Source organism: Xiphophorus couchianus, chromosome 12, assembly GCF_001444195.1.
Source record: "Xiphophorus couchianus chromosome 12, X_couchianus-1.0, whole genome shotgun sequence".
NCBI lineage: Eukaryota > Metazoa > Chordata > Actinopteri > Cyprinodontiformes > Poeciliidae > Xiphophorus > Xiphophorus couchianus.
In genome coordinates, this window is record NC_040239.1 from 24,118,687 (window position 1) to 24,144,174 (window position 25,488).

At 38.4% G+C, this 25,488-nt stretch overlaps 1 protein-coding gene across 9 annotated transcripts in view; it reads left to right on the forward strand.

The window, feature by feature from the left end:
* The window catches only part of pbx3b (pre-B-cell leukemia homeobox 3b), an 80,527-nt gene extending 62,229 nt beyond the window's left edge, over nt 1–18,298 (forward strand). For 2 of the 9 annotated variants that reach the window (XM_028034454.1, XM_028034455.1), the window contains exons 4-11: nt 471–661; nt 4,348–4,483; nt 5,340–5,369; nt 10,509–10,674; nt 12,120–12,197; nt 12,617–12,729; nt 13,534–13,623; nt 16,587–18,298. In XM_028034454.1, the coding sequence (XP_027890255.1) occupies nt 471–661; nt 4,348–4,483; nt 5,340–5,369; nt 10,509–10,674; nt 12,120–12,197; nt 12,617–12,729; nt 13,534–13,623; nt 16,587–16,679 (897 nt within the window). In that variant the 3' untranslated portion in view covers nt 16,680–18,298. The remainder of the gene's footprint in view (nt 1–470; nt 662–4,347; nt 4,484–5,339; nt 5,370–10,508; nt 10,675–12,119; nt 12,198–12,616; nt 12,730–13,533; nt 13,624–16,586) is intronic. The other 7 variants (XM_028034456.1, XM_028034457.1, XM_028034459.1 and 4 more) reach the window with 5 other exon arrangements.
* Nucleotides 18,299–25,488: the final 7,190 nt, after the last annotated feature.

Sequence of the window (25,488 nt, forward strand, 5' to 3'; positions counted from 1 at the left end):
TTTACTCTGTGCTTTGCGAGAGGAGGTGCGGGGGCACGCAACACTTTGCCCGGAGTAAATGCATCTTTCTTAAGGGTGTTTCCTTGTTTTAATTATCTAAATGTAAATACTTAACGAATTTTACTTAGAGTAATGAGCTAAAGTGTGCACTGCGTAAATGAGTTATTCTAATTAATCTTCTATGAACTACTGGTTTAACAGAAGCCTGTTTGAATTCACTCTGTGTTATGGGCAAGGAAAAAGTGCAAATGTGCACTTATTGAAAGATGACTTCATCTACTATGTCATCAGAGTCACATGAGCACTAAAGCACTCTGCCAAAGTTAATTTGATGAATGAAAAATTTAAATAACTGTTGGAAAATCAATCTGTGTTTTTTCTTTCTTTCTTTCTTTCTTTCTTTCCTTCTCACGTTTTTGTGAGTGCAGATGACTCACTCTGGTCGGCTATGCTGTTCTGTTCCCTTTCAGGCATGCAACGAGTTCACCACCCATGTGATGAACCTGCTGAGGGAACAGTCTCGCACGCGGCCCATCTCGCCCAAAGAGATCGAGCGCATGGTGGGAATAATCCACCGCAAGTTCAGCTCCATCCAGATGCAGCTGAAGCAAAGCACCTGCGAGGCTGTCATGATCCTGCGCTCCAGATTCCTTGATGCCAGGTCTGTGGATTGCATGTGTTTAGCGTACGTGTGTGCACTGTGGATATAAAAAGACTCCACGCGACTGTTGAAATACCAGGTTTTTGTGACCCAGAGAAAAAAAAAATAGACCAAGAGAAATCGTTTTAGAATGTTTTTCCTCGTGTACTGTGATTTCTATTGTTTATTAATCAACGGAAAAATACACCAATTTCAAGTAAAAACCTGATTGCAGGGGTGTGCAATCAAGTGTGCTTAAAATATCACTGGATGAAGCTCCTTTTGATTCAGTTTCAGCAATTATTGATCGTAGCATATCTGCAATCAATATAAGAGAATTAGCTTTTAATACAGTTCAGCTGTAGATTTTACTGACGTTGACAACAATGACGTTGTTTGCAAAGAGATTACAAAAGACTATGTAGCACCTTTTTCCATTCTATTTGAGAAAACTAAAATGGAGGGTGCTTGGGTTCGATATCAGTCTGGTACCCCAATCGGTGTGCGGCACCATTGACCTACCTTATGACAAATACGACCCAGAGGAATGTCGAAATTTTAGGCAAAATGATTCAGCCTAACTTTATTAAACTGAAATGACAGAAAACCTATTATTTAGTCACCACGGTAGCTTTGTAGTTGAAAGACCCTTCAATAAAACATAAACCTCTTTACATAAGGCAGGATAAGTAAAATATTAACGGCCACCCTTTTTTTTTTTCACAGCACCAGGACAGAACAAGAAATGTCCAATTTTATCAATATACAGTTCTAAACAAAATATAACCCAGTCAGTTTGTTACTCACGACCTCCAGGAAAGTGTGAAAACGTTGCAGGCCTGTTAGAAAAACAATGAGTCGAAATTCACTTGCAAAACATTGAGAACGTTGCAAGTCACTCGTCCTCTCCTCGACTTCCGTTGAACGCAGCTGAACACGTGGTGCTGAAGCGGCTAGCTCACGCAGCTTAGCTCACGTAGCTTAGCTCACTTAGCTTAGCTCACGTAGCTTAGCTCTCTTAGCTTAGCACACTTAGCTTAGCTCACGTAGCTTAGCTCAAAACTCGTCAGGACTACTTGCGTCTATCTCCTCTGGTCCTGTCGCTCTCGCGGCGACCAAGCTCTTCTAAAGTCTCCCGAATTTCGTCCTCTTCCGTACTTTTGTCCAGTTTTTCTCTCCATTGAGTGTGTTTTCTTCACTTCCTGTCCGCTCGTTCTCGCCCTCCGTTCTCTACCATCACGGTTCTCTTCTCCTTCCTCCTCCCGCCTCCTCTTCTCTCAACCAATCACAATTCACGCACCGGACGGACTGTCTCAGTGACCAATCAAATGGCAAAGCCAAATAAAATACACAGTGCATCTTACATCACACTAATACTTCTTTCAATTGCAATATTTACATAAAATAATGCTCTTAGTTGATTTACAAATAATACAGTTTTAATTACTAAGTAAGCAAATTACTTAATAGCTACCTTTACCCTTTAAATTATTGAAATATTAAAGTAAAGGAAAATACTGCTGTATTTCTTCCAGAGACAAGAATATGAAATCCAGAGTTATCACCAATGTTATGCATTAGTAAATAAACGTTCACTTTTAATATATTTGGGTCTTGTCTTGAATTATGTAAGATTTCTATTAACCTCAACATATGTCATTACAGTAACCTCAGTTTAAAACCACAGGGTTACAACTAAATAATCTTGTTGCACAAAGGTATCAGTCAGGAGAAGAATACAAAAAGTCCACAGCAATGGCTTCAGAAAATATAAAAAGTGACATCACTGAAAATTGATGTTTCTCCATAACTGATTGAAATAAACTTGTCAGAGAGGCCAAGAGTAACAAAGAAGTACCTGGAAGAATATATATATTTTTTAGATGTTTTATCCTACATCGGACAACAGTCTTTTGTATTCTCCAAACTAGCTAAACTAAGACTTGCCAAAATTTCCCAAAACCCTAAAATAATAATGCATTATGGTCAAATTAAAGTCAAATTAGAGCCTTTAATCTCAGTTGTATGTTTGACACAAAAAGAAAACACCACATCATCAAGGAAACACAGTGAAGCATGGTTATGGCAGCCATCATGCTTCAAGGTTACTTGAACTAGACTTTTTTCTTACATTGTATTAAGTCATGATATATTTCTAAATATCAGTCAGTTTTTGATCCAGAACTCTCAGGTGTCTGCAGAAAACCTGAAGAAGAGGGATTTCATTTTTCCACATTGCAATAAGTTCAAGCACTGCAAATCAAAAAGAAAAGAAGGAGAAGAAAAAAATAAGTTTTTTGGTCTATGCAGAGTCCAGAACAAAATCTGACAGGAAATCTCTGAGGTCGTCTGAAGAGGGCTCTGCACAAGAGACATCCTCACAACATGATAGATATGGAGAACGTTTGGAACATTGTTGAGACGTAACGTTAGATGCCGATAGACTCCTACGCATTAAGACGGAACGCATAAATCGAATCAAAATGTATTTACTTTAAACAAAACATGATTTTAAAGGTGTACACACTTAGGCAACCAGATTGTTGCATCTTTTTTACTTCCTTATGTTCCCCCCTAACAGATTTGTTTGTTCTTCAGTATAGTTACACAGGTCACGTGTCACATTAAATATGGATCGATTTCAAAAATTATTTATCTTGGTACTTTTTATGTTATTTTTTTTTTTTTCCGTTATAAAATCCTGGGATCTGAAAAGGAGTGTGTACAAGGATGTGTGTACGTGTGCATTAGGTACTCAAAAACTTCCTTTATGCTTCTGTGTGACCCACATAAGCAAAACCCAGCGGGCGGGGGGGAGTTCTCGCAGACTTTTTGTGCAGGTCTGAAGTTACTCTTGCCTTTCTAGCACAGCACACAGTATGAGCACCTCAGAGATGCATGAATTTAATTACATCCATGTTCCATGCATTATCCATTTTGAAGACAATCACGGCCCCACACCTGAAAGCAGTTAAGACCAAGTGAAATGCGGGCCGAGTCATGCGTAATGGATGGAGGGGAGGTCATCGGCAGGTGTTGTGGATTACTCTAATCCCTAACAGTAACCGTGCAGTGTGGAGCTACGCCGAGAGCAGCACAAGTTCTGGCCAAACAAGCCGAGTGGAAGCACATTTGCTGCCCGCTGCCGCCTGTGTGGAGCGCGGTAAACAAGGCAAAATAAGCAAATGCTCAACAACATGATAAGTAGTGCCCTTGGGAAGGAAGGGGACCCAGATCTAGTTAAGAGTTTTCCTTGTTTCTGCCGCAGAACCCAAGGCTGTGGCACTTCAGGAGTAATGCTCAACTGTGCATGCCGTGATTTCTATAATGCACCGAGATGCACTACGACTGGGCTTTGGCGCTCCATCACAAAGCCCACCCATCCGCTGCACTAAACTCTCCACATTACACGCTTGGACTGGGGATTGGAGACCAACAGACCAAATTAAACATTGTATGTGTTTTGAAACAGCGCACGTTTTGTGTGTGTGTCAGCTTATTGAAGTCCGAGTTCACTAGGGTTTTTTTTTATGCGCAGGACACGATATTCCTCTCCCGGAGGCCCTTAAAAACAATTCCTCATTATTTTCACCATTTATGTGTGAGACTGATTGTGCAGTTCAAAAACAAACGGACGGGTTCACGCTGGTCTCGCTAACAGGCCCTTTTTCTCTGTGTTTTTTTTCTTTCCTTTTCTCTCCACTCAGGCGAAAAAGGAGAAACTTCAGCAAGCAGGCGACGGAAATTTTGAACGAATATTTCTACTCGCACCTCAGCAACCCGTACCCGAGCGAGGAGGCTAAGGAGGAATTGGCCAAGAAGTGCAGCATCACCGTTTCCCAGGTGGGTAGCGCTCCTCTTAACAGTGGGCTGCTGGGCAAAACGAGGTGGGGGAGCCTAGAGGGATCGTTACAGTGGGTCACACCAGCGAGACACAATGTCCTCTGCTAACCTTGACATTGTGACTGCCTAATGATGCTTCAGTCAAGGCCAGTCCCAGTCAGTCAGAGCAGGGCCACGGGGAAGGGAGGCCTATATCATCTTAGCCTCAATCATAGCAGTATGCTGTCCTTCCTTACTGTGGCTCCCCTGACATTTTTCCTTCTCATTCCCATCCACCATGTTTCCTTTCTCTCTCTCGCTCTGCCTCTCTCTCTCCCCGTCTTTCTGTTGCCCGGTCAGTCGTTCAGGTCATAAGCTGGGGAGATAAAAATGGCATCATCCATTACTTTAAGAAAAGCAGTTAAAGGCTGGTGCTTCAAAACTCTGGGTGAAATTGGGTATTTATCCGAATGTTTTCCCTTCAAGTGGCCTGGCTGGAGTCTGCTAATTCACTGTTATACTTTACACTTAAAGATGAGGCTTTCCCTCTTTCTATATATCATAGCCTCCTCATTGGGTACACCTGAAGGCAATATCCCTCACATCTAACACCCCTCAAACCCCTACACATCCAAAGTATTATTATCCTGTGCTCTCCTTTTATTTTTTATTTTTTTATTTTTTTTTGTTCTGCTGTGATTGTACTATAAAGATTTTTATCCTCTGTTGTTCTGTGGCTGTCCTCGTGAGACACAATAACATGGAAACATGAATCTATACAATTATCTGCAGTGTTTTGTGTGTGTGGGGAGGGGGTATATTGAGTGTAGTCGTGAAGAGTCAGATACTGTAAAAGCCCATTCTTTTTTGCCTTCAGGGGGTGGGAAGCACCATCACAGTATCACAGGTATGTCATAACCTCTCCTGATCAAATGTTTTCATGTTCTTTCAACCTCCTTTTGTTTTTCTTTTTTGGTTTCTTTCTTTCTTTTTGAATGTCGTAGGCTTCCAGTTTTCTCCACTGCACAGAACCTTTCCCCTCCCCCCTCTCACACATGGAGCAATGCTAATGTTAGAGAAAAAAAAAAAAGAATGTGAAGTTTGACTTTACATTTTGAAAAGTGAATGACAATATTCAGTATTTGCCTACACTGTACCTGCAAGTCTCACAGATCTATAATTGCATCACACCCACGTAATCACTGTGTGTAACGATGTGTCACATTCCTCTATAGTCATTTACTATCATGATTTATTATTTTTATGCTTTTCCTTTTTTTAATTTTAATTAGTGCTCCAATTTATTTTTGGTTTGTGTTTTTCTCCGTGTTTCTCGACACAGGGCTCTGTTTCTTTGCACCTGAGTGGAAGATTCTAATATTTTTTTTCTTTATAAAGTACCTGAACTCAGATGCTATTTATAGGGTTCTTCTTGATGAATGCATACCAGACAATCCTATTGAATCATTTTGGTTGGGGAATAATAATACACCTAGACTTTAGCAACACTTTTCAGAAAACAGTTTTACTGTGTTTTCAATAAACTGTATAAGAATGAACTGATTGGAAGCTATGTTGTATAAAGTGGGTGTCTGAAAGGGCAAAATTTTTATTTTTATGTTAGTAATGTGTAAATAGGTGTACAGTCAATTGTGAGAATGTGAGTTTTAAGTTTCAGTTAATGTGGGGATACTTTAAAGGTTTTACTAGGCTTAGATGATTGTATCAGAGGAGCAGGAAATCATGAGATATTTTACTTTCTACCTGCTTCTTTTTCAATAATTTGTGTACAATTGCATGTCAATTGGCATGACTATTATTTGTTTTTGTTTTGTTTTTCTTTTTTTTTTTTACTTTTTGTCTGTTTGAAATAAATAAATCTAAACAAAAATTATAATAAAGGTTTTTCACATATTACAAACAATATTTTGAACAATCTTTGATTAGGGTAAAATAATCCAGTTTAGCATTGACAAGTATATACATTACTTGGGTTTATGCCACCTTAATTCTGAGATGGTACTAATAGTGAAGCAAAGGTTTTGAAGAACCTTCAATTATCCTACTGACAGACATATAAAGGTAAGGTCTTACCATTTGATTTAGTTTGAACTAGAGAAAATCAAAGGCAATCCAGGCTGATGAACAAATCTGTTAAATGTCCCTTTAATTTACCACCAATAATGCTAGCATTATTAGAGGCAAACTTTAGCGGCAATTTCATCATTCAGCCGCAGTGAACGATCTAATTTTCCTAAAGTGTTTATAGTGCATGCAACGACATGCAAATAAGAAATAGAAAATACAGAGACGTTCAACTAACAAAATATGAGCTACCAGTGATGCCCTGACAGAGATACGCCCCGGACACGGAGCCGTATCACAATACCATCCTACATTCTGACTGGTATTGAGTCAAAACCCTAAAACCTCGCTGTAACGCTGGGCGTATATAGATAATCCCTCACAGTGACTGAACCTTTTCAGTCACAAACTCACTGTGGTCACGTTGAAGCCCTGGCTGAGTCATTTTTCAAACTCCCTGTAGCTCTTTTTTGTCCTGCTTTGTTGATTGCACACATAGTTCATTAAGTAAACACCATCCGTTGTGTATGGTATGCCAATATCACTCTGCGGCTTTGCTCGATGCATCATCGCTGATGAAACACCCGGCATCAGTTTAGCAGTGATCATTTAAAATGCCTGTAATGTGCAGAAGTCATCCCTGAGAGAGATCCTTGGTTTCAAATGCCAAGTTAAAATATGTCTGTCTTCATGGACTCTTAAAATGCCTCAGTCTTCAGAATCGCTGAAGTTCAGTCAGAGCTTGACACCTCCTCATTGGCTCTGTACTTACATACTTACTTGTGTGTTGCAACCAAAATCATGACGTTAGACTATTTCATCCAAGACTTTAGAGGCCACAGTTGATACCAGTTTGTGACTGGATCTCTACATTCGATTCCTAAACCTTTTTTCCAGTTCAAACATCACTTATTAATGTTTAAAGAGGCATGGCTTTTCTAATCTTGTGTGACAATAAATTTGGGAGAGGGCCAAGCTCTGACAGCTTTTTGTCTGATTTTTAAAAAAGAAATTATTACAAAATTTACAAAAGAGGGTTATTTTATTGCTGTAGATTACCCAGATAATTCAGGCGCCAAGTTAATTAGGCAACAATAGTTTTTAATTATTTAGAACAGCTTCCCAGTCTGTAAAATTGTCATAATTATACAATATTATTATGTCTTTGCAACATATATGCATTGACTTGTATATGTTATGTGTCTTTTAGGAAGCTCATGTTAGGCACTGCAGTCTCATAGTCTTACTCTTTTTGTTTTTTTTCCAAACACAGAAGTGAAGTGAATGCACTGCCTCTCATGAGACTGAAGGGAATTAGTTCTGCAGATTGGGTTTTGCTCCACACCTTACACTGCAGCGCATTTGCTCATTGTTTAGCTAAACTTGAGGATACCTGGAAGCCGGAGCAATAGACAGAGAAATGTGGAGGAAAAAAAGAAAATTTAAACAAAATTGGCATTGAAGTAAATTTGGTGACTGTTTCCTATATTGCTGTAATAGCATGTTCTAAAATAGTGGCTGGATTACTCATAAAAGGATTTTATAAATATATACATATAAATATAGATTTTTATTTTCATACATGTTGATTAGTTTAATGCACTGCATGAGCATTTAGTTAAATTAAGCACACTGATGAGCATTAGAAGAAAATTGTATGATTTTTTTGTTGGTTTGTGGCCACAATGTGAGCTATCTAAATGAGCGAGAATATTGCTCGGTGTTTGGCCCTACAATCTACTGTAAGCAGGTTAAGTAAAAAGGATGATGGCCAGGGCTTTCATTGCTTCCAATTAAACCTTGCTTGTTAGTTTAACCTCTAGGTAAACCCATCAAACAATTGATGTCAAGGAAGCCCTGCCAACTGTGGGCCTCGCCTGAATGGTCATTAATTTTAATTGCCTAGATATTAAAGATTTAGAGCGCAGAGACGTGCAGGATAGAAATGATCTGATGTCCTGCAAATCCAGTCAGTTTTTACACCACGGCATTGGCGGACTGCTAGGGATATTAAAATTTAAGCACATGGGTGGAAATTAAATAAAGCGTCATTAGGGGCAGCTGCTCTTTGGCTGGTCCAGCCGTGGGCTGCAAGGGCCTGAGAGGGGGGGCTGCAGCACAGCGACAAGACACTCTAATTTATAGGGCCATTAAAAACAAGCATCATCTCATTATTATTCCGCTGTTATTGCAGAGCCAGCATTTGCACATAAGGTTCACTCCTGATGCAACTTTTCAGTGTATGATTGTGGATGTCATCATTCCAATAAAATTAACACTTTTAAGCCTGAACTAGATGTGGACCTAACCAAATCCTGACATTAATGCGGCCAAAGGGTTTTTGTTTTGTTTTTGTTTTTTCTTCCTTGTGAAATTTTGGTTCTGCATTAAAACATGCTGAAATAAATGAAGAACGTCACCACCTGGATTTCACTAGTGGAAAATATAGGAGCTGCTCATAAAAAATGTAGCGCACGGATTATTGTGGTTCAGCTGGTAGGAAGTTATTTAACCCCAACTCATTCTCCTAAAGAAATAAATCAAAATGAGTAAATGAAGCAGGCAAGTTTGGCAACAAAAAATGTTACAGCATTTGCTTTCTGTAAGACTACCAAAAAAACCTCAGCTGGTGGGTCAGAAATCCTCACTGTATGATAAATATTGACTTACAATTTCTTCAAAAATTCTAATCAACAATGTGTTAAATCAACCTAAATCGTTTTATTTTATGGAGAAAAGAAAATATTATTTTTGCCATTGAAATAATATAACATTTGGAATAGCCAATGCATAATTTTATCTGCAACGCGTTGTTTAGATAAACTGTTCCTTATTTAAATAAACATCCACCTTATTGCCTTCTCAGTCTTTATAGAGTAAGAAATGTGTATAAACAAGGAAATCCTGGAAGTTTGCAGCAACAGATGAGGGAGGGGCAGCACTATGTCACCCTATTTTTCTTAAAGTTGGAGAAAACCTAAGTCACTCTGGAACTTTCTTTGAAAACGCTTAGACTGTAGCAGCAAAATCGTAGTTGGTTTGAAACTGTTTTTAAACCTTCATATCGGTTGCCATGACGAGCCACAGCCAATGTGTACGTTTGTACAAAACTTTGAATGTTCTAACAAAATCTTACTGCCGCTTTTTATTTTAAATTTTTTTTTATTGATCATTGTATGTAACGGCTATTCATAGCTGCACGTCTTTACTCTCCTGCACATGTTTACGCATTTTATTACGAGGCAATCCTCCAAGTCACCAGTTACGCGTGCATACAAACACACAAAAATGTTCTGCTGCTTTAATGTCATGCCACATTGCATATAAAATATAATTAGTTTGGAACAAGAGTCTTCATTAAAGCTTCAATAATATTTTCAGACAAGTTGATCAGTTTATAATTTTTCTAACTTTTTCCCCCTCTCCTCCTTTTTTGGTGCTTATGCAAAATCTGACATGTTGCCGTACACAAGCTAAATATCTCACAGCTTTATTTGCCAACTTGCTTTATTACATTTACTCTGTGAAGAATTTTTTATTATTATTTGCATAAGGTGTCAATCAACTAGTCACTGAAACGGGATCAGGAAGCATTCTTCAGTGAACAAAAATCTGAACGTTCCTAACTTTTCAGCAGCCTCTGGAAACAGTCCCGTTAGAGAAACTCTGTCACACCGACTTTAATGTTAGTGCAATAGGAGCCTCCTGTGTTTTCATTTTGTCAGGAGACAGATGTGGGTGTGTGTCATGCTCCTATCCATGAGAAGACACAAGTGGCTCCTGATTACGGCTTAATTAGCTTGTGTACCCGGCGGACATCACCGCAGAGGCTGGGAATTGGGTACTTGATGGACCCAAACATGACATCTTGAAACAATCACACTGCTGAATGCACGCTGCTGTGGCTGCTTGACGTCTGACTCCTCTTGCTCCTCCTCCCTCTGCTGTCTCCCGCACACAGGTATCCAACTGGTTCGGCAACAAAAGGATCCGGTACAAGAAGAACATCGGCAAGTTTCAGGAAGAGGCCAACCTGTACGCCGCCAAGACGGCCGTGAACGCGGCACACGCTGCAGCCGCTGCGGTGCAGAACAGCCAGGCCAACTCCCCCACCACTCCCAACTCCGGTAGGCATTCGTACGTCTAAAAAAGAACAAAAAAAATGAAATCAAATAAATGATCTGCCCTCAGCCTCAGTCCTAAACCTGCTGCCTTTCTACCACACTCACTCATGCACCATTCACACTGGCAAGAGTGACAGGCTCTGCTCCCAGCTTGGGGATCACAGTGTCTCCTGTCTATAAGACAGTTGATGCCAAGCAAACTCATGCATAAAGAGAGCGTTCCTGACTTGTGAACCGAGAACACATGTTTTTGGGGGGAAAGAAAGAAAGAAAAAAAGTGAGTGTATTCAGAATGATGCCATGGGATTTGTTTTCCCTTGACTTTGTCAACTTCTTGTCATTTGTAAGGTAATGGTATGCAGTTCCACTGAATAGTTTGAGATTCCCCCCCAAAAAAATATATATATACAAAATGAAATATAATTGCTGGGGGGATCTAATCAAGGGTAATAAGAAACTATGTGGAGTTTACAGTGCAGGAAAAAGTATTTCTTCTGTTTTTGCTTGTATGTTGCACTTAAATGTTTGTGATCATCAAAATCGTTTTTACTAGTGAATGCAAAAGAAGTTTTCAAATGGTGATTTCATTTAACATAAAAAAAAGACTGTGACATGAATGTTCCGCTCTAAAGAAATGAAACTACTGATCAGGATTTGGAAATCCAGCAAAGCAGAGGGGGAGTTAGTAACTATAGATGGAGGAAACATGGAACAGTGAAGGAACTCGGAACCGAGATTGGACAAAAAAAAAGGCTTCAGTAGAAAAGTTCCAATGCAAAAAAACACTGCTGACCAAAAGAACACAAAGGCCCCATGTGTTTTTTATTCTTTGCTGTTTCTTTCTATGAAGATCTTGATTGATGTAAAATTATAAAAAAAAGTGTAATTGTTTTAGAAGGTGTATGTCCTGTTACATCTGGTGTAAAACTAAGAGATAATTTCTTCAGTTTGTCAACTTAAAGTGTAGAATGTAAGAAAGACCCAAAAGTAAACAAGATTAGATTTGAAGTTGCCTTCTTAAGGACCAGACGTAAATGAGAGTAAGTCGGCGTGGCATAGCCTTAAGCAGACCAGAAATCCACAGCGATGTAAACATGGCTGGCACAACTATTATACATTTTAGGGTTTAAAATGTTTTTTTTTTTCTACATATGACCATTGGCTTGGTTAGCTTTTTCTCCTTATTAAATGAAATCATCATCTGAAACAATATTTTGTATTTCTAGTTATCTTTTTTTTTTTCTAGAAACACAGATTCTCCCTTACATATGCTAAATCTGAAAGGGAGAAATACTTTTTCACAGCATTGTATATTTATAAGAAATATCAAAATTGAGCCTGGATGCTTTCGTCCATGTTGATAAATAACGTTTGATTGAAATTGGACTTGGCTGACCTGCGTGGGGATGTGGCGAGCTTATGAAGTGGTCCCTTTTTCTTGCACCCAGGATTCCAGATGAAAGATGAAGAGTTTCAGCTGGATTCTGCAGAGAGCAAAAACACTCTTTTAAGCAACATGTTTACTGGTACTGCTCTTTTCATAAGCTTCTTATTGTCTTTGTCATGTACCATACGATGCCTCCCTGTGAGATTTTAGCCTGGAAGTAGCTGATGTGGAACAATTGGGAGCTTAGGCGACCCAACCACATGTAGAGCCGGTCCCCCTGTGTGTCGTGTGATCCTCATCCCATTTGTGTTCACCACATTCGTCATGAGACATTTGGTCCCGCTGCATTCCGTACCTCCTCCGTTTGGCTCCTTTGCTTTCCCTTCCTTTGCCCCCATAGTTGCTTGCTCCGTGGAGACTTTCTTCTGTCTGCCTGAGTTGGGTTTTGTTTACACAGACACGCGTCTGTGTCGCTTGTGCGTGGGCGGGGTGTGTGTCTTGTGCTTCTCCCGTTGTGGACCTCTCATGTTTTCAGCCACTTACATCTTCCCTTTCCAGGTTCCTCGGGTTCTTTTAGCCTCCCAAACACTGGGGACATGTTCTTGAGCATGCAGAGTCTGAATGGGGATTCTTACCAAGGGGCACAAGTCGGAGCCAATGTACAGTCACAGGTAGGATCAACAACCAGGGACAGTTCCTGAGATGCCGCCACAGAGAGCTGTCCTTGTCTTGCCTGTGTACTGAGCCATCCACAGTGCAGTCTGAAGCACGTTAAAACCAAAAATAGAAAATAAGGGAAAAGCCATGCCGCTCCTGCGAGGGGCAGCTCAAATTACCCAGTGAGGCCTCCAATGCTATCCGACTGTATGAAGTGTTTACTGACTATTTCGCTTTGGATGGAATATTTTGGAAATCAAAATATAATCCCACCCCACTGCTACCATGCCAGGAAACAGTTTCCTGGTTACGAACGTTTTGTGAATGCATTTGGCTTTGACTTGGGCTCTTGGGTTTGGTATTGGGTTTCTTTGGTACAATGTTTCCCCTTTATTTCCTGTGCCGTGTTGCTGTCCTCCTGTCTCATTGTGTTATCATTTATTGTCAATGTCTTCCATCTTGTGAGTTTATTATCAACCTATAAACTATTAACTCCTTTGAAGCAGCCATTACGTATGTGCTTTTTTTGCTTTCTTTAATGCTTTGATTACGGTATTTTTTTTTTCTTGTTTATCAACCCAAATCAATAGCCCAGAACATTATAGCTGAGCATGCTTCTTACATTGGTATGCTTTATTTCTTAAGATAATCTGTTAGCTGTGTTAGCTAGTTAGACCTCTGGCTGTCTTGGGAACCTGTTTTTTTTCCCAAAAGCTTTTGATTAGCACCTCTTGCTTCACCTAGCATGCTTGCAGTTATGTCCGAACTGCAGAAAGACATTCATCTGACCAGTTTCTGCACCTTCTCTGTCCCTTTAGGTGGATACCCTGCGCCATGTTATCAGTCAGACGGCAGGATACAATGATGCTCTAGCAGGAAACACCATGTATAGCCCTCATGGCCTAAATGTAAGTTTAAACTCCAATGGCTAATGATTAAACTGAATCACCTTCTGTAGTACTGCTTTTAGCATCAAATACTCTGTGAAAAAGTTGGATAACAATATCAAGGGTCTTGCATTGGGTGGTTATTTACACAGAAACCTTGCATTTTTTACACAGGAAATTAAAGTTGGAATAGCCGCATCACCAGTGATCTTCCTGTGTAAAGGTGCTGAAATAATGTAAAGTCAAGTAAATGTTATTTTACACGTTTTCACTATTCTACTTTAAACACCTCATGTCTTATTATATTTCATACAAGAATAAATTTGGCGGCACCTTGTTTGTTGCATAAGCAATAAAGTAAATGGTGATTGTATAAATTGCTTTGATTTGTTTTTCTTTTTTAGTTTTGAAGTTTTTCATAGTTGATAGAAGTCCTCTTAGGTCTTTGTTCATCATGGATCGTAACCGTTAGCTTCAGTCTCCAAAACTAACTGATGTGGGTTAATATTAAATGAAGACGTCAAGAGAGGGGAAATACTATATGCTTACAGGGTTTTAACAAAATCTCACTTTAAAAATATTGAGCCATATCTTTAATATGATATTTCACAACTATTCGATAAAACTAGAATTGCAAAAATTTCATTTGTTTCCCCTTTCAAAAAATGATCTGTGTAACGTTAGACAACGTGCATTGTCACTTCATCACCTGAAATTATTGTATTCACCATCACTTTGTCTCAAAAGATGAATTAGATGAAAAAAAACAATAAGTATCCCGCTGCATATTCCTCTGCATTTCAGCTGTTTTGAAATGCTTGAGAGAATTTTCCATGGACTTCTCCTCATTATAAAAAGTGAACACGTGATGGCCCAAAGCCTTTTACAGACATGAATTCCATCTTTCCTGATGAGGTTTGATATGGCGCCTTTTTGTAAAGCAACGCATAATCTGAAGCCATTAGAGTAAAGATTAATTTTCTTGATGAGGGAGGAAGAATAGTGAGGGAGCAAAAGAGAGAGAGACAGAGAGAGAGAGAAATGGTATCCGACAGCTTTCTCTCTGCAGTATATCACAGCCGCTCCCTTTACATTGTTACTGTATGCCTGCTGGGTAAAATGCATGCATGCACGCCCGCACGCGCACACACACCCACACACACACACACACACACCCCAATATCACTCAGAGTTGAGGCATCAAAATAAAATAACACATTTACTTCTTACTGAAAATTACAGGAGGATTTCTGTGAAACAGAATGAGCATGTTTTATGTAAACAAATAGTGGCAGTTGTTTTTTGTGGTTTTTCTCAGAGTTCAGGGTTTTAGTGTTGTTTTGGCTTTACTGTTGCTGTATCGCTGTAAGCTATGTCGGCATGTCAGCTCTGAACAAGATCAAGTGTTTTTCACATTCTCCCAAGGTTTCTCACTTCCATGTGCCGTGTGGACCTAGGCTGATGCTCTGAGAAAACGCTAGTTAATATATGAAAATAATATTAATATTTTAAAAAAGAGAAAAAGGTGAAAGCTCTTGCAGCAAAGCTCCTTTTTTCTCCCTCTTTTTTTATCAGCAACAATCCGCTTCTTCCACATGCATTTGCAGGGACTAACCTTTAGCTTGGTTGATGGTGACGTAGAGAGATCCAGTAAAGGCTAGGTCACGCCTGGAGCAAAGCATAGTCAGGCTGGCTAGGGCCGGCTTTCTTGGAGAGGCCCTGCCTTGTCACTTTTGCTCAGCTCTCCCCACCTCACCCGGCTGAGCCCTCCCTCTTCTTGACTGACAGGAGAATATGTAGCGACAAGCTGTCGGCCGCTGCTGAAATCTGCTTAGACACTGATTTCAGGGACTGCTCCCATTGGTTCGGACAAGAGACAAATTTGTTTCCAGGGTGTCTCTTTGCTGATGCCGCTGTATTGCAATGACTGGACTATTCACATGGCATCAACATGTCTGGAGATGCAATTCCGCAAATGTGTTTGCCACTTTTAATATGTCTTCTTTAAAGAAAGACTTCTTGCTTATTTTGGCTTATTTTAATATCAGATATAGAAGTAAATATAAAATGAGTTTTTACAAAAATGTTGCCATTTATCAAGGAAATAAAGCTTTCACATTTCTGGAAGGGTTTTGGCCCACTCTTCTTTATGCAGTTGTTCTAGTTCATCCACATTGGAGAGTTTTAATGCATTAACCATTTGCATCACAGCATCTCCGTCAGATTAGGTTTGAACTTTGACTTGGCCACTCAAAAAACTCTTTTTCTTTTTTCTTAAGCCTTTCAGAGGTGGACTTGTTGATGGTCTTTATCATCGTCCTGCTACATAACCTGAGTCTTGGGGTTAAGATTACAAACTGATGCCCAAACAGTCTCCTTCGCAATTAGTAGAGAGGAGAATTAATTTTTATTGTTGAATCCTGAACAGAGACCTTAACTGAGACAAGAGAGAAAACACTGCTCCATGGTTTTTTCCCCACTGAGTTCCACTGAGTCGCAAAACCTTAGAAATGGTTTTATAATTCTTTTCAAATTGAAAATGTCTAAGTTTATTTATTTCTCATTGATCATTTAATTTCTTTAGATTGAGGCACAATGTGTAACTTTCATGTTGTCAGAATGGTTCTATTTAACTCATTTCTTGATTTTTACCTGCAGGGCAGTAATCAGCCCTGGCTGTGTCTACTGAAATCAAAGAAAGCACAAGAAAATGTGCTTAGTCATACTCATGTAAACGTTAGTTCATGTTGGTTTAAGAAGCTTGTTCCGATTAATTAATGAAATCATTTGAAAACCGAAATGTGTATTTTCACCTAATCCTTATGTTGTATATTCAGGATTGTGTCCATGAAAAGGTTTCAGTATGACCGGATGCATTAGTGAGAATAATATTTATGTAGCTCTCTCCCATCTCTGAAGCCGACCTGCTTTATTGTTGCAGCAGGTCTAGCTGAAATCTCAACGTTTTTCCATTTGTGTCCTAGGCTAATGGAGGATGGCAAGATGCAAGGACTCCATCTTCTGTAATCTCTCCTACAGAAGGGCCTGGAAGTGTGCACTCGGACACCTCAAACTGATTAATGCATCTTCCCCTGCAGCGCAGCATGGACTTCTTCATTTCCTCTAAAACAGACAAGGACTTAAAAAGCAAAAAAAAAAAAAAGCAAAAGAGTTTTCCTTAAAATTTCCGGTGACTGCGGCGCACACGTGCACATGGCATCCTCCATTATGGACACTAAGTGTTTCCTGATCGCTCAGACCTTTTCTTTCATGCATCGACTGTAATCACCATGCTTTTGTTGTAGTGGTAAACATGCACCACTACAAATACGTACAAATACAAATACAAATACAGTCTCTCCCCACAAGCCCCCAAACCAAACATAATTTCCCAAACTTTCAGGATGATTATCTCCAGCTCTGCTACAAAAATAACCAGATGACATTTTATGACATTTTAAACACCCGTTCGTTCGATTCTTGATTTGATAACCGCTCTCCATTTTGATAATTGAGCGCTCTTTCGTTTCCTTCAATTAATACAGCTGTTTCTTTGACTCTAATGTGCTCGCAGCCTTGTCCGGCGACTCGACAATGCTCGACGCTGACAGCTCGGTGGCAGCTTTGCGGTTACTTCTCAAGATTTATTTTTGTCTCACAGCTGTGTGTGCATGAGTGCGAGAAAATGACTATTCAAAGCGTGGAACGTAAAGAAGCGTAATTGATTGCTTGACTAAAAACATGATACGGTTCCATATTTTATAATTTGACGTGTTGTTGTGTACATATGTAAACATTTCTTTTGTACTGCTTATGGAATCAACAAATCTCCCCTACAGTAGATCATTCTGACACGGCCTACAGGAGCCCGCCCTATTACGCTGGAAAAGTTGTACATAATATAGCTTAAGAGTAATTAAAACATCCAACCAATCAATACGCCACTTTCTTACCTCATTCATAAAAACCAGTCATTTGCAACATTTCCGTAGCTTAGAGTGCTCACTTACTACCTCTAAACAATATCACCATCATGAATTCTTTCTTTTCTTTTCTACTTTTCTGGTCCTTATTTAATAGTTTAATCTACTTATTTTTGATTACATCTCACAACAGTGTAAACTCCTCATTCCGTATGTAATCTAATGTATATTTTAATCTTTTAATAAAATTGCGTTGCTGTACGGCAACTTAAAATGAAACAAAAAATAAAAATAATATTAACACAATGGGGGGAGGGGGGAACGGGCAGGGACAGGGTGAAGAAATTGTTGGTTTAATGGCTTTTATCGAGGGCGGGGCTGGTAAACACCAAACAGTAAAACTGTTGTAAATACTGAAGAAGAAAAAAACATTTTGAATGTTGCTCATCTTGTTACTAAATCATTCAGAAAAAGAAAAAAAAAAAATCACTATAAAAACTGTAATGCATAGAGGTTTCAGTATTCAGAACTGTACATTTCCAGCTCTGTTCAACAGGGTTCAAGACTTCTTTTTCTCTCTTTTTTTTTTCTATTGTATGTGATTCTGAAACTGAAAAAAAAAAAGTCATGACAAATGATTTGTGGCAGTGATTCTAATGTATTAAAGATGTTTAGTGTTACTTTCTAACCAGACTACACCCTGGACAGAAAAGTCTTCCTTGTGGTAGTTGTGTAATTTCAAACATGAATAAACCTTTTTGCTTTCATGACACCAAAGACTTTCTCTGTCTGTTTGTTGCATAAGTGGGAAAGCTTGATGTATTTTTTTACCAACCTGCAGAAAAAAAACTAAAAACAAATTGTCCGGATTGATACTGAACGTGCATAAAGTTAATAAGTTCCTTCATTTGATCAACAACAAAACAGTGCATTATGTTTGGTTAATTTATTTTAGAAGAAAAATTGATGTCGAAAATCACATATCGTGTAATTTCATGGTGTTATTTTTACCTCTTAACTTTACACATGTTGTTATGCTAAAGCCAGAATTTTACTGGGACTTTTGTCATAGTCCAACTCAAAGTTGTAGTATATTGAAAGATACAATATTTAATTTTTTTTTTTTCACAAAATCTGAAAAGTGTGACATATGAATGTAGTCTACCCCCTTCAATCTGATTCCCCTAAATAAAATCCAGTGAAGTAAAACCATGCCATAGACTTCAGACCCATCCTCCATGGAGGAGTTGGAAGAGAAAAGCCTCTGTTGACACAGAAGTCATGTTTGCAGTTCATCACAAGCCAATTGGAGGACACAACAAATATGTGGAAGACATGTAATATGCTATGTATGAAAAACCAATGCTACACACTCTGAATATACCACCCCAATGGTCAAACATATTGTTGGCAGCAGCATGTTATGGGAGGCTTTTCATCAGCAGAAACACATTTATGTGGCTAAATACAGTCAAATACAGGCAAAGTCCAGCTCCAAAGATTTGATTAAGAGTTAGATTATTTTTTCAGATAAACTCTCATGTTGTTTCAAACATCTAGAGACAAACTTTAAAAACATATATATATATAAAAATACTGCAGTTGTAAACACAGCAGGAGGCAGTTCTGCAAAGTATTTACTCAGGGAAGCTGAATCCAAATGTGCGCTGCACTTTTCATATTTATATTTAAATCGGGTAAAATTTAAATATAAAAGGGCATTTAAACAAATGCCACTTTATTGCCACACTTCACACTTGTGTGCTGTTATATGTTAGTGTCTCACAGAGTTTGCAGTTTTAACAGGACAAAGGGCAGAAAATCTCATGCGGTGTGAATACTTTCGCGAGGCGCCGTGTGAGGATGCTTTGTGTGGATGGAGGATGAGGATCTGGTAGGAAGCTACTGTTAGCTGACATAGTTAGTGCAATTAACTGAAATGTCAGACACTTCTAATTCAGGCTATTTTGTTCGTCTGTTGTGAAAAGGCTGGCTTAATGGATCATTGGTTAGCAATTCCACATGGAAATTGACATCCATTTATTCTCATTTTCACAGCGGCGTTCTCCATTCCCGTCTCTTTCCCTTCTCAGCTTGTGTCCCGTGTTTGTGTCACTCATTCCTGGACCTTCTTGGATTTTTGTCAAAAAAAAAAACAAGAAAAAAAAAACAACAATCCACTCCTGCAAATAAGACCTCGCCCCTCACGACGAGCAACATGCAAATGCACACATGTGGCTTCATCTTAAAATGTGACGGCGGGGGGAAAGCAGAAAAAGAGATGTAACAGCACAAGTTTAATTCAAGCGCAATGCACAGACGGTTTCCCGGGAGAGCACATTTGTCCACTCAACCAGTGCAGAACTTCATTGAACACCTTTCTCTTGAAATCATATCTTTATCCTGAATGTTACACATCCTTGCTTCAGATCTCCAGCTGCATTTTTCACAAGGCAGTTTAAACAGGAATACTCTGCTGCTTTTGAAATACCCTAAAATACATTGTGCCCCCCCTGCCCCCTTTTGTATAACTCTTATTGTCAATATATTTTTAATGCATGTATTTATTATTAATATATTCTGCCAGAGACCAGGTTGTGTATTTTCCTATCTAGACGATTCAGGAATAATTAAAAAAAAATGCAAGTATAAACCAAGCTGGCAGCATTGCTGCCTGTTTGCTTATTCTGCTTTTCTTAATAAATACATTTGCTTCCCAACAAACTGGACTGCTGGATTTAAAGCGGTGTACTCTGCAGAATTGCTCTCGGAACCTTTTCGAATAAAGAAGTTACATTTTCTTAGATTACGCCTATTAGAGGTTTTTCCAAGGTTCATTAAGGACGACATTTTCTAAGTAAAATTCACAGTGAAACGCATGCATCATTAAATATGGAAATTCAGAATTATATTAGCAATATGCACCAAGCTAGTGCCAATTAAATTAGAGAAAGATATCATTTATATTATTAAGGTAGGGTTCATATTAGATTAAATATAATGTAATTTTTGTCACGGTTTGATTTATCGCTCATAGTGTATTGTTCACAGACCCATGTTACACCACTTTTCAATAGAGTGATTGTTTATATTAAAATGTAAAATGTTGTAATTGCCTCCCACGAATAGAAGATCAGACTGCTGTGAGGTTTAAACTAAAAGTTCACAGTCATATATTGTTTTATTTTTTCTTGTAGAATGCGATTCCATTTGCAATGCGTTCCAACTATTGCACCAAACCACAGGCAAAGCTCGAAAGCCATGGAACCATTAATGCATTCTGTAACACTTAAAGTAATGTGATCGCAGAGAGGGGAATAAATAAGTCTGGGTGGAGTCTGTGACAAAACGTTGCAGCTTTGATGCGTGATCAAAGATTGCGGCATCACAAGGAAAAGCAGAAACCTCAGACTGTACTTTTTTTTATTATTTTAAAGACAAAACATAGCTCAATCTGATAAAAATATTTCAGTACAGATGCTTATTTCTGAAAATAACTAATTAATAACTAAATAAAGCGGCTGTTCTCTTGTGAGTTTTCCTGATGAAAAGCCAGGTGCATCTCAGTGATTTAGTGTCATCAACAAGTTTATTTATTTTAAGAGTTTGTGGTAAAAGGCAAAACATAAGTGATACAGCTTCATAACTCACAGAGTGACATCTCTCAACTTGTAATTTCTGATTATAATGTTGACTACGACTTCAACATAAACTCCAAATCCTGTTTCTAATAAAGCTAGAATATTAGATAATGCCTGTAAACAAAATGCATAAGTACAGAAATATTTTGTAACTTTCACACTATGTCCTCCATAATATTAGAGAAGACTTTCCCGATAAGTCTTTACACCCACCACAAAAAGAGCAAAGCAGCAAACGTCATATGGGAAGTAGCTGGGTGTTCACCTAGTGCTATATGTAAGTATGTTAATGGAAAGTTGAGTGGAAGAAAAAAATAGGTGGGAAAAGGTACACAAGCAATGAGACAAATACAGGTGAGATGCAACTAACATTGTCTTGGTTTCTGGAGTGGCTTAACACAAGGAACGGCACAATTGTAGTTCAATTGTAATCGATACCCTGCAGTTCACACCCCAAAACTCTCAAACGGGAAATGCTGCACACACCGTTAAGGCTGTGGTTTCCTACGTTCCTTGTGCATGTTTTGGTACCACACTTTTTGCTTCCACTTTGATATGCTTGCATACAGGACTCTGTGAACAAACATAATCCTTAGCAATAAGTTTTGTGGTTAATGTTTGTGGTGTAGACTAAGATGGTAGAGCAGTCATTCCTATGATTGAGGACAACACATCACATTTTCACAGTACTTAGCTCTAATGTGATTCTGTTGAAAAATCTCCCCAAGAATTTTGGACTTTCATTTGCTGTATACTATTGTAATTAAAGTTAGCATAAATAAAGGCTTGATAAATATCACTGGTTGTGTAATAAATCTTCAAAATAGACATGTGACACATTTTAAATTTACTTTCTATTAAAATTGCAAGTATTCTGGTTCACATGTAAGGAAGTTAATCGAGTTAATTAACTAATTCAGGGTTATTTGTACAGCTTGTTTTTTTCTTTTTTTTTTTTAAGAACCAACATGTAAAATAAAATTTAAACACAAGGAAGTGTGGAAAAACATGAAAGCTGTAAAACCTGAAACCTGTAGCTTCGTCCATTTATGGGGAACTGCAATTGCTTTTCAAAGGTGTCAGTAGATCGCTATTAATCGCTGGTCCCTTCTGATTAAAAATGTGAATATTTTTTAAGAGAAAGGAAAAGAAAGAGATTTTTACCACATACCAATAAAATAACATTATAATTTTTTAATGTTGTATTTGAAAAGCCTCTTACCATTTTTTTCTTCTTTTTGCCAAAATGTCACATTACAGCAACAGGAAATTCCTGAAAAATGATCTGTGAAGTATTTCATTAACTTGCCAGTGCCCATCCATTGAAAACAATAGCTTCCCATCACAGATTGATTAGCAGAATGTGCATACAGCCAGGGACAGGAAGATGAGAAAATAGTTTGATTTACGGAGCAGATGTACGACGGACCACGGACTCCCTGCACTGATCTGTCCAGCTGCACCGACGTTCACGGAAAGAGATTAGGTCCTGGGTGGCCTTTGAGCTGAAAACAGTAGAGTTAAATGGAGTTAATTAACATTTGATCCTAACTCCCTCTACATCTCCAGAAGTTCATTTTCAATTCCACTTCAAGTCATTCACTCATTTTGGTGCTGGGAGATCGAAAGCAGTGTCATCTCTGAACTGAGAGGTGGTTTCCCATTGCTGCTGCTTGGGCAGAAAACAGGCATGTTGAAGGCTTGTGACAGGAAGCAGATGTTTGCCTTACCTCTTAGCAGACACATGTCAACAAGCGCTGCCTTTGTGCTGCTCAAATTTCCTGACACCATGCAGGAAAAGACGGAATATGGAGGAAAGCAGGAGAGCTACGACTCCTTCACTGCCTTGTTCTTCTTTCTGCAGATCAGATATTTACTCGCTCTTATTAATTAAGCCAGAAGATGCTTTTTATTTAGATCATTATTAGCTTGCTAGCTACATTTTATATAGTTTTCGTAAATAAGCCAAGTTCATCATCTCTAACTAAACTGCACAGCAAAAAGTACCTGCCAGTTTTTTAACGCATGTCATATTTGATTAGGCATGCTAATCTGTAAATGTAATCATTTTTAAGATTTAACAATCTTAACTAGATATTTTAAAAAATAACACTCTACTTAAGCATTTTATTGCAATTTAAGTAAAGATTCAGTGTTGGCCTGCTGTTATTCTATGAGACATGTTTCCTGCAGCAGAGAGCAGCAAGGCTAACGTGTTGATGTGTTGTATATGAATGGATATGTCTCTCATAAAAAATGGCATAGGACTTGTGGTTGGAAAGTTTCTGATTTGGACCAAGAAACTTACAGCCAACTTTCGCTAATTTAGCATCTATGCTAATGCTAAAGTCAAACTTTAATGCAAGCTGAACTTTATAAAGGCTTACACACAACATGCTACGTAGATTTAAACATTTTACTGGTTTAGCAACTATTTTATGCCTGTTCTTTTGCCACGGCACCAGATAATCAAATTGATGTAATTAGTGAGAATGTAATTAATTTAGCTCAGAGTTTCTAGTTGTAAAACTCAGATTTCTTTCCACTTAGAGTTAAAAGATTTAAAAAATAAAAAAAATTAGATGAAAGAGGGATGCTTTTATGTTGAAATTAGGGAAAATTAACGTAAACAGGAATATGAAAATGAATTTCTTGATTTTTTTATATAGATATACACAGTGTGCGTATATTTAAAAAGCTATCCATTTCTCGTATAATATGTATGTACTGTATTAGAATTTCATTTCATTTTCATGTTTTCCTCGTCTTTGTTTAGATGTATACCCTGATATCTTAACACAAACAAACATACAAACAAAACCTGTTTTCAGCTGAACTTATTTGTGTTTCCATGTTGACCAAGTGGGCCACCGCAAGGAGAAATCCAGGAAGATGACTGACTTAATTTGCAATCTTTGAAGAAGGCAAAAAGTGAGAGATCTAAAGTAACAGCATGTTTCTGACTACATGATATTGTTATTTGTTGCTTTTCTAAAGCAGAAATGGCCTGCCAGATGTCATTTGTCACATTTTTTCAGCAGTAATTCAAACACAGGATGGCAACATGCTGAGAACGATTATCAAAAGACTCTTGAAATACCATGGACGTGCTATTGCAGGAGATGTATTTTAAGTTTGCAACCTGGATGATCCTTGCTGGGGGATCTTGTCAGCGCTGCTACTTGAAAAGAGTTATTCCACCGATAGTTTAAGGTCTCGATGAGTTTACCGAGAGGTTGGAGCTGACATAGAGCATCAGGAATCAGCAGTTTGCTCAGTGTTTCTTTTAATGTTTCCGTCCACACCATCCAATAAATGTAAGATCACAGAGTATTTCCTAAGTTTAAATATATATTAAGGAGCCACGCAGTTCTTTAATGATGATGTTAGAACCACAAAGAAACAGAACTGCACAGAGAAAGTGGTTGCTGCCTGAAAATGAATGACTTGTATTTTGATTTTCCAGGATTTAGATTTTTTTCTTTTTGGTCACTGAGTGCAGACTGTTGAGTGCTACCAGGTATCCGTCCTCAAATTAGTCTTTTAAATCATGGAAGAATTTTGTCTACTCTTTGTCGCAGAATCCTTTTAATTCAATGTGATTAGAGAGGGTTAAGCCAAGAATAATTTGTGTTTTCTTGTTTTTTCATTTCAACAACCTGTTCAATGTCAGATTGCAACTTCTCAAGGGGATCTAAGTCCACTTTAAAATTGTTAATTTTCTTTTAGGAATCAGACCTGTCTCTAGTGAAGATGAACACATATCTGTGTGAACGCTTTTAGGATTTATTTGGGTTACTTTTGTCTGGTTTGAAAATTAGTTGGAAGACCAGAAACATTTTAGTTTGACAAAAAACCCAAAGCAGATTCAGTTTGTGAGTAGAAAAAATAGCTGTTTCCTCGCACAGCATTTGTAAGATAATATCATCAACTTTCAAACCTTGATGAGACGCTGTTGTGTAAATTAGCTTTATGCACAGAACACAAAATTATTGTGATACTGATTCAGGCCTAAAATTTATGACCCAGCTGCTTTGATCCTGGGAGTTATTTGAAATCCCGACTAATTTCACAGAATATTTTCCCGTCCTCCAGAGCAGCATGGCTATAGGCTACGTGGTGTAATGGGAAGTCATTAGCTTTCGGTCTGATGCAGTTTGTTCTCAGTCCCTCGCTGCTGCATTTATATTTCATATCTCATGTTTCACACTGTATTAACAGCTGTGGCTTGTTTTTGCCATCTGCAGACGCTTACTTTAGTTTACCCGGCTTTGTAATAATAACATGTTTTCTTCTTGCAGCTCTCTCAATAGACAACGTAC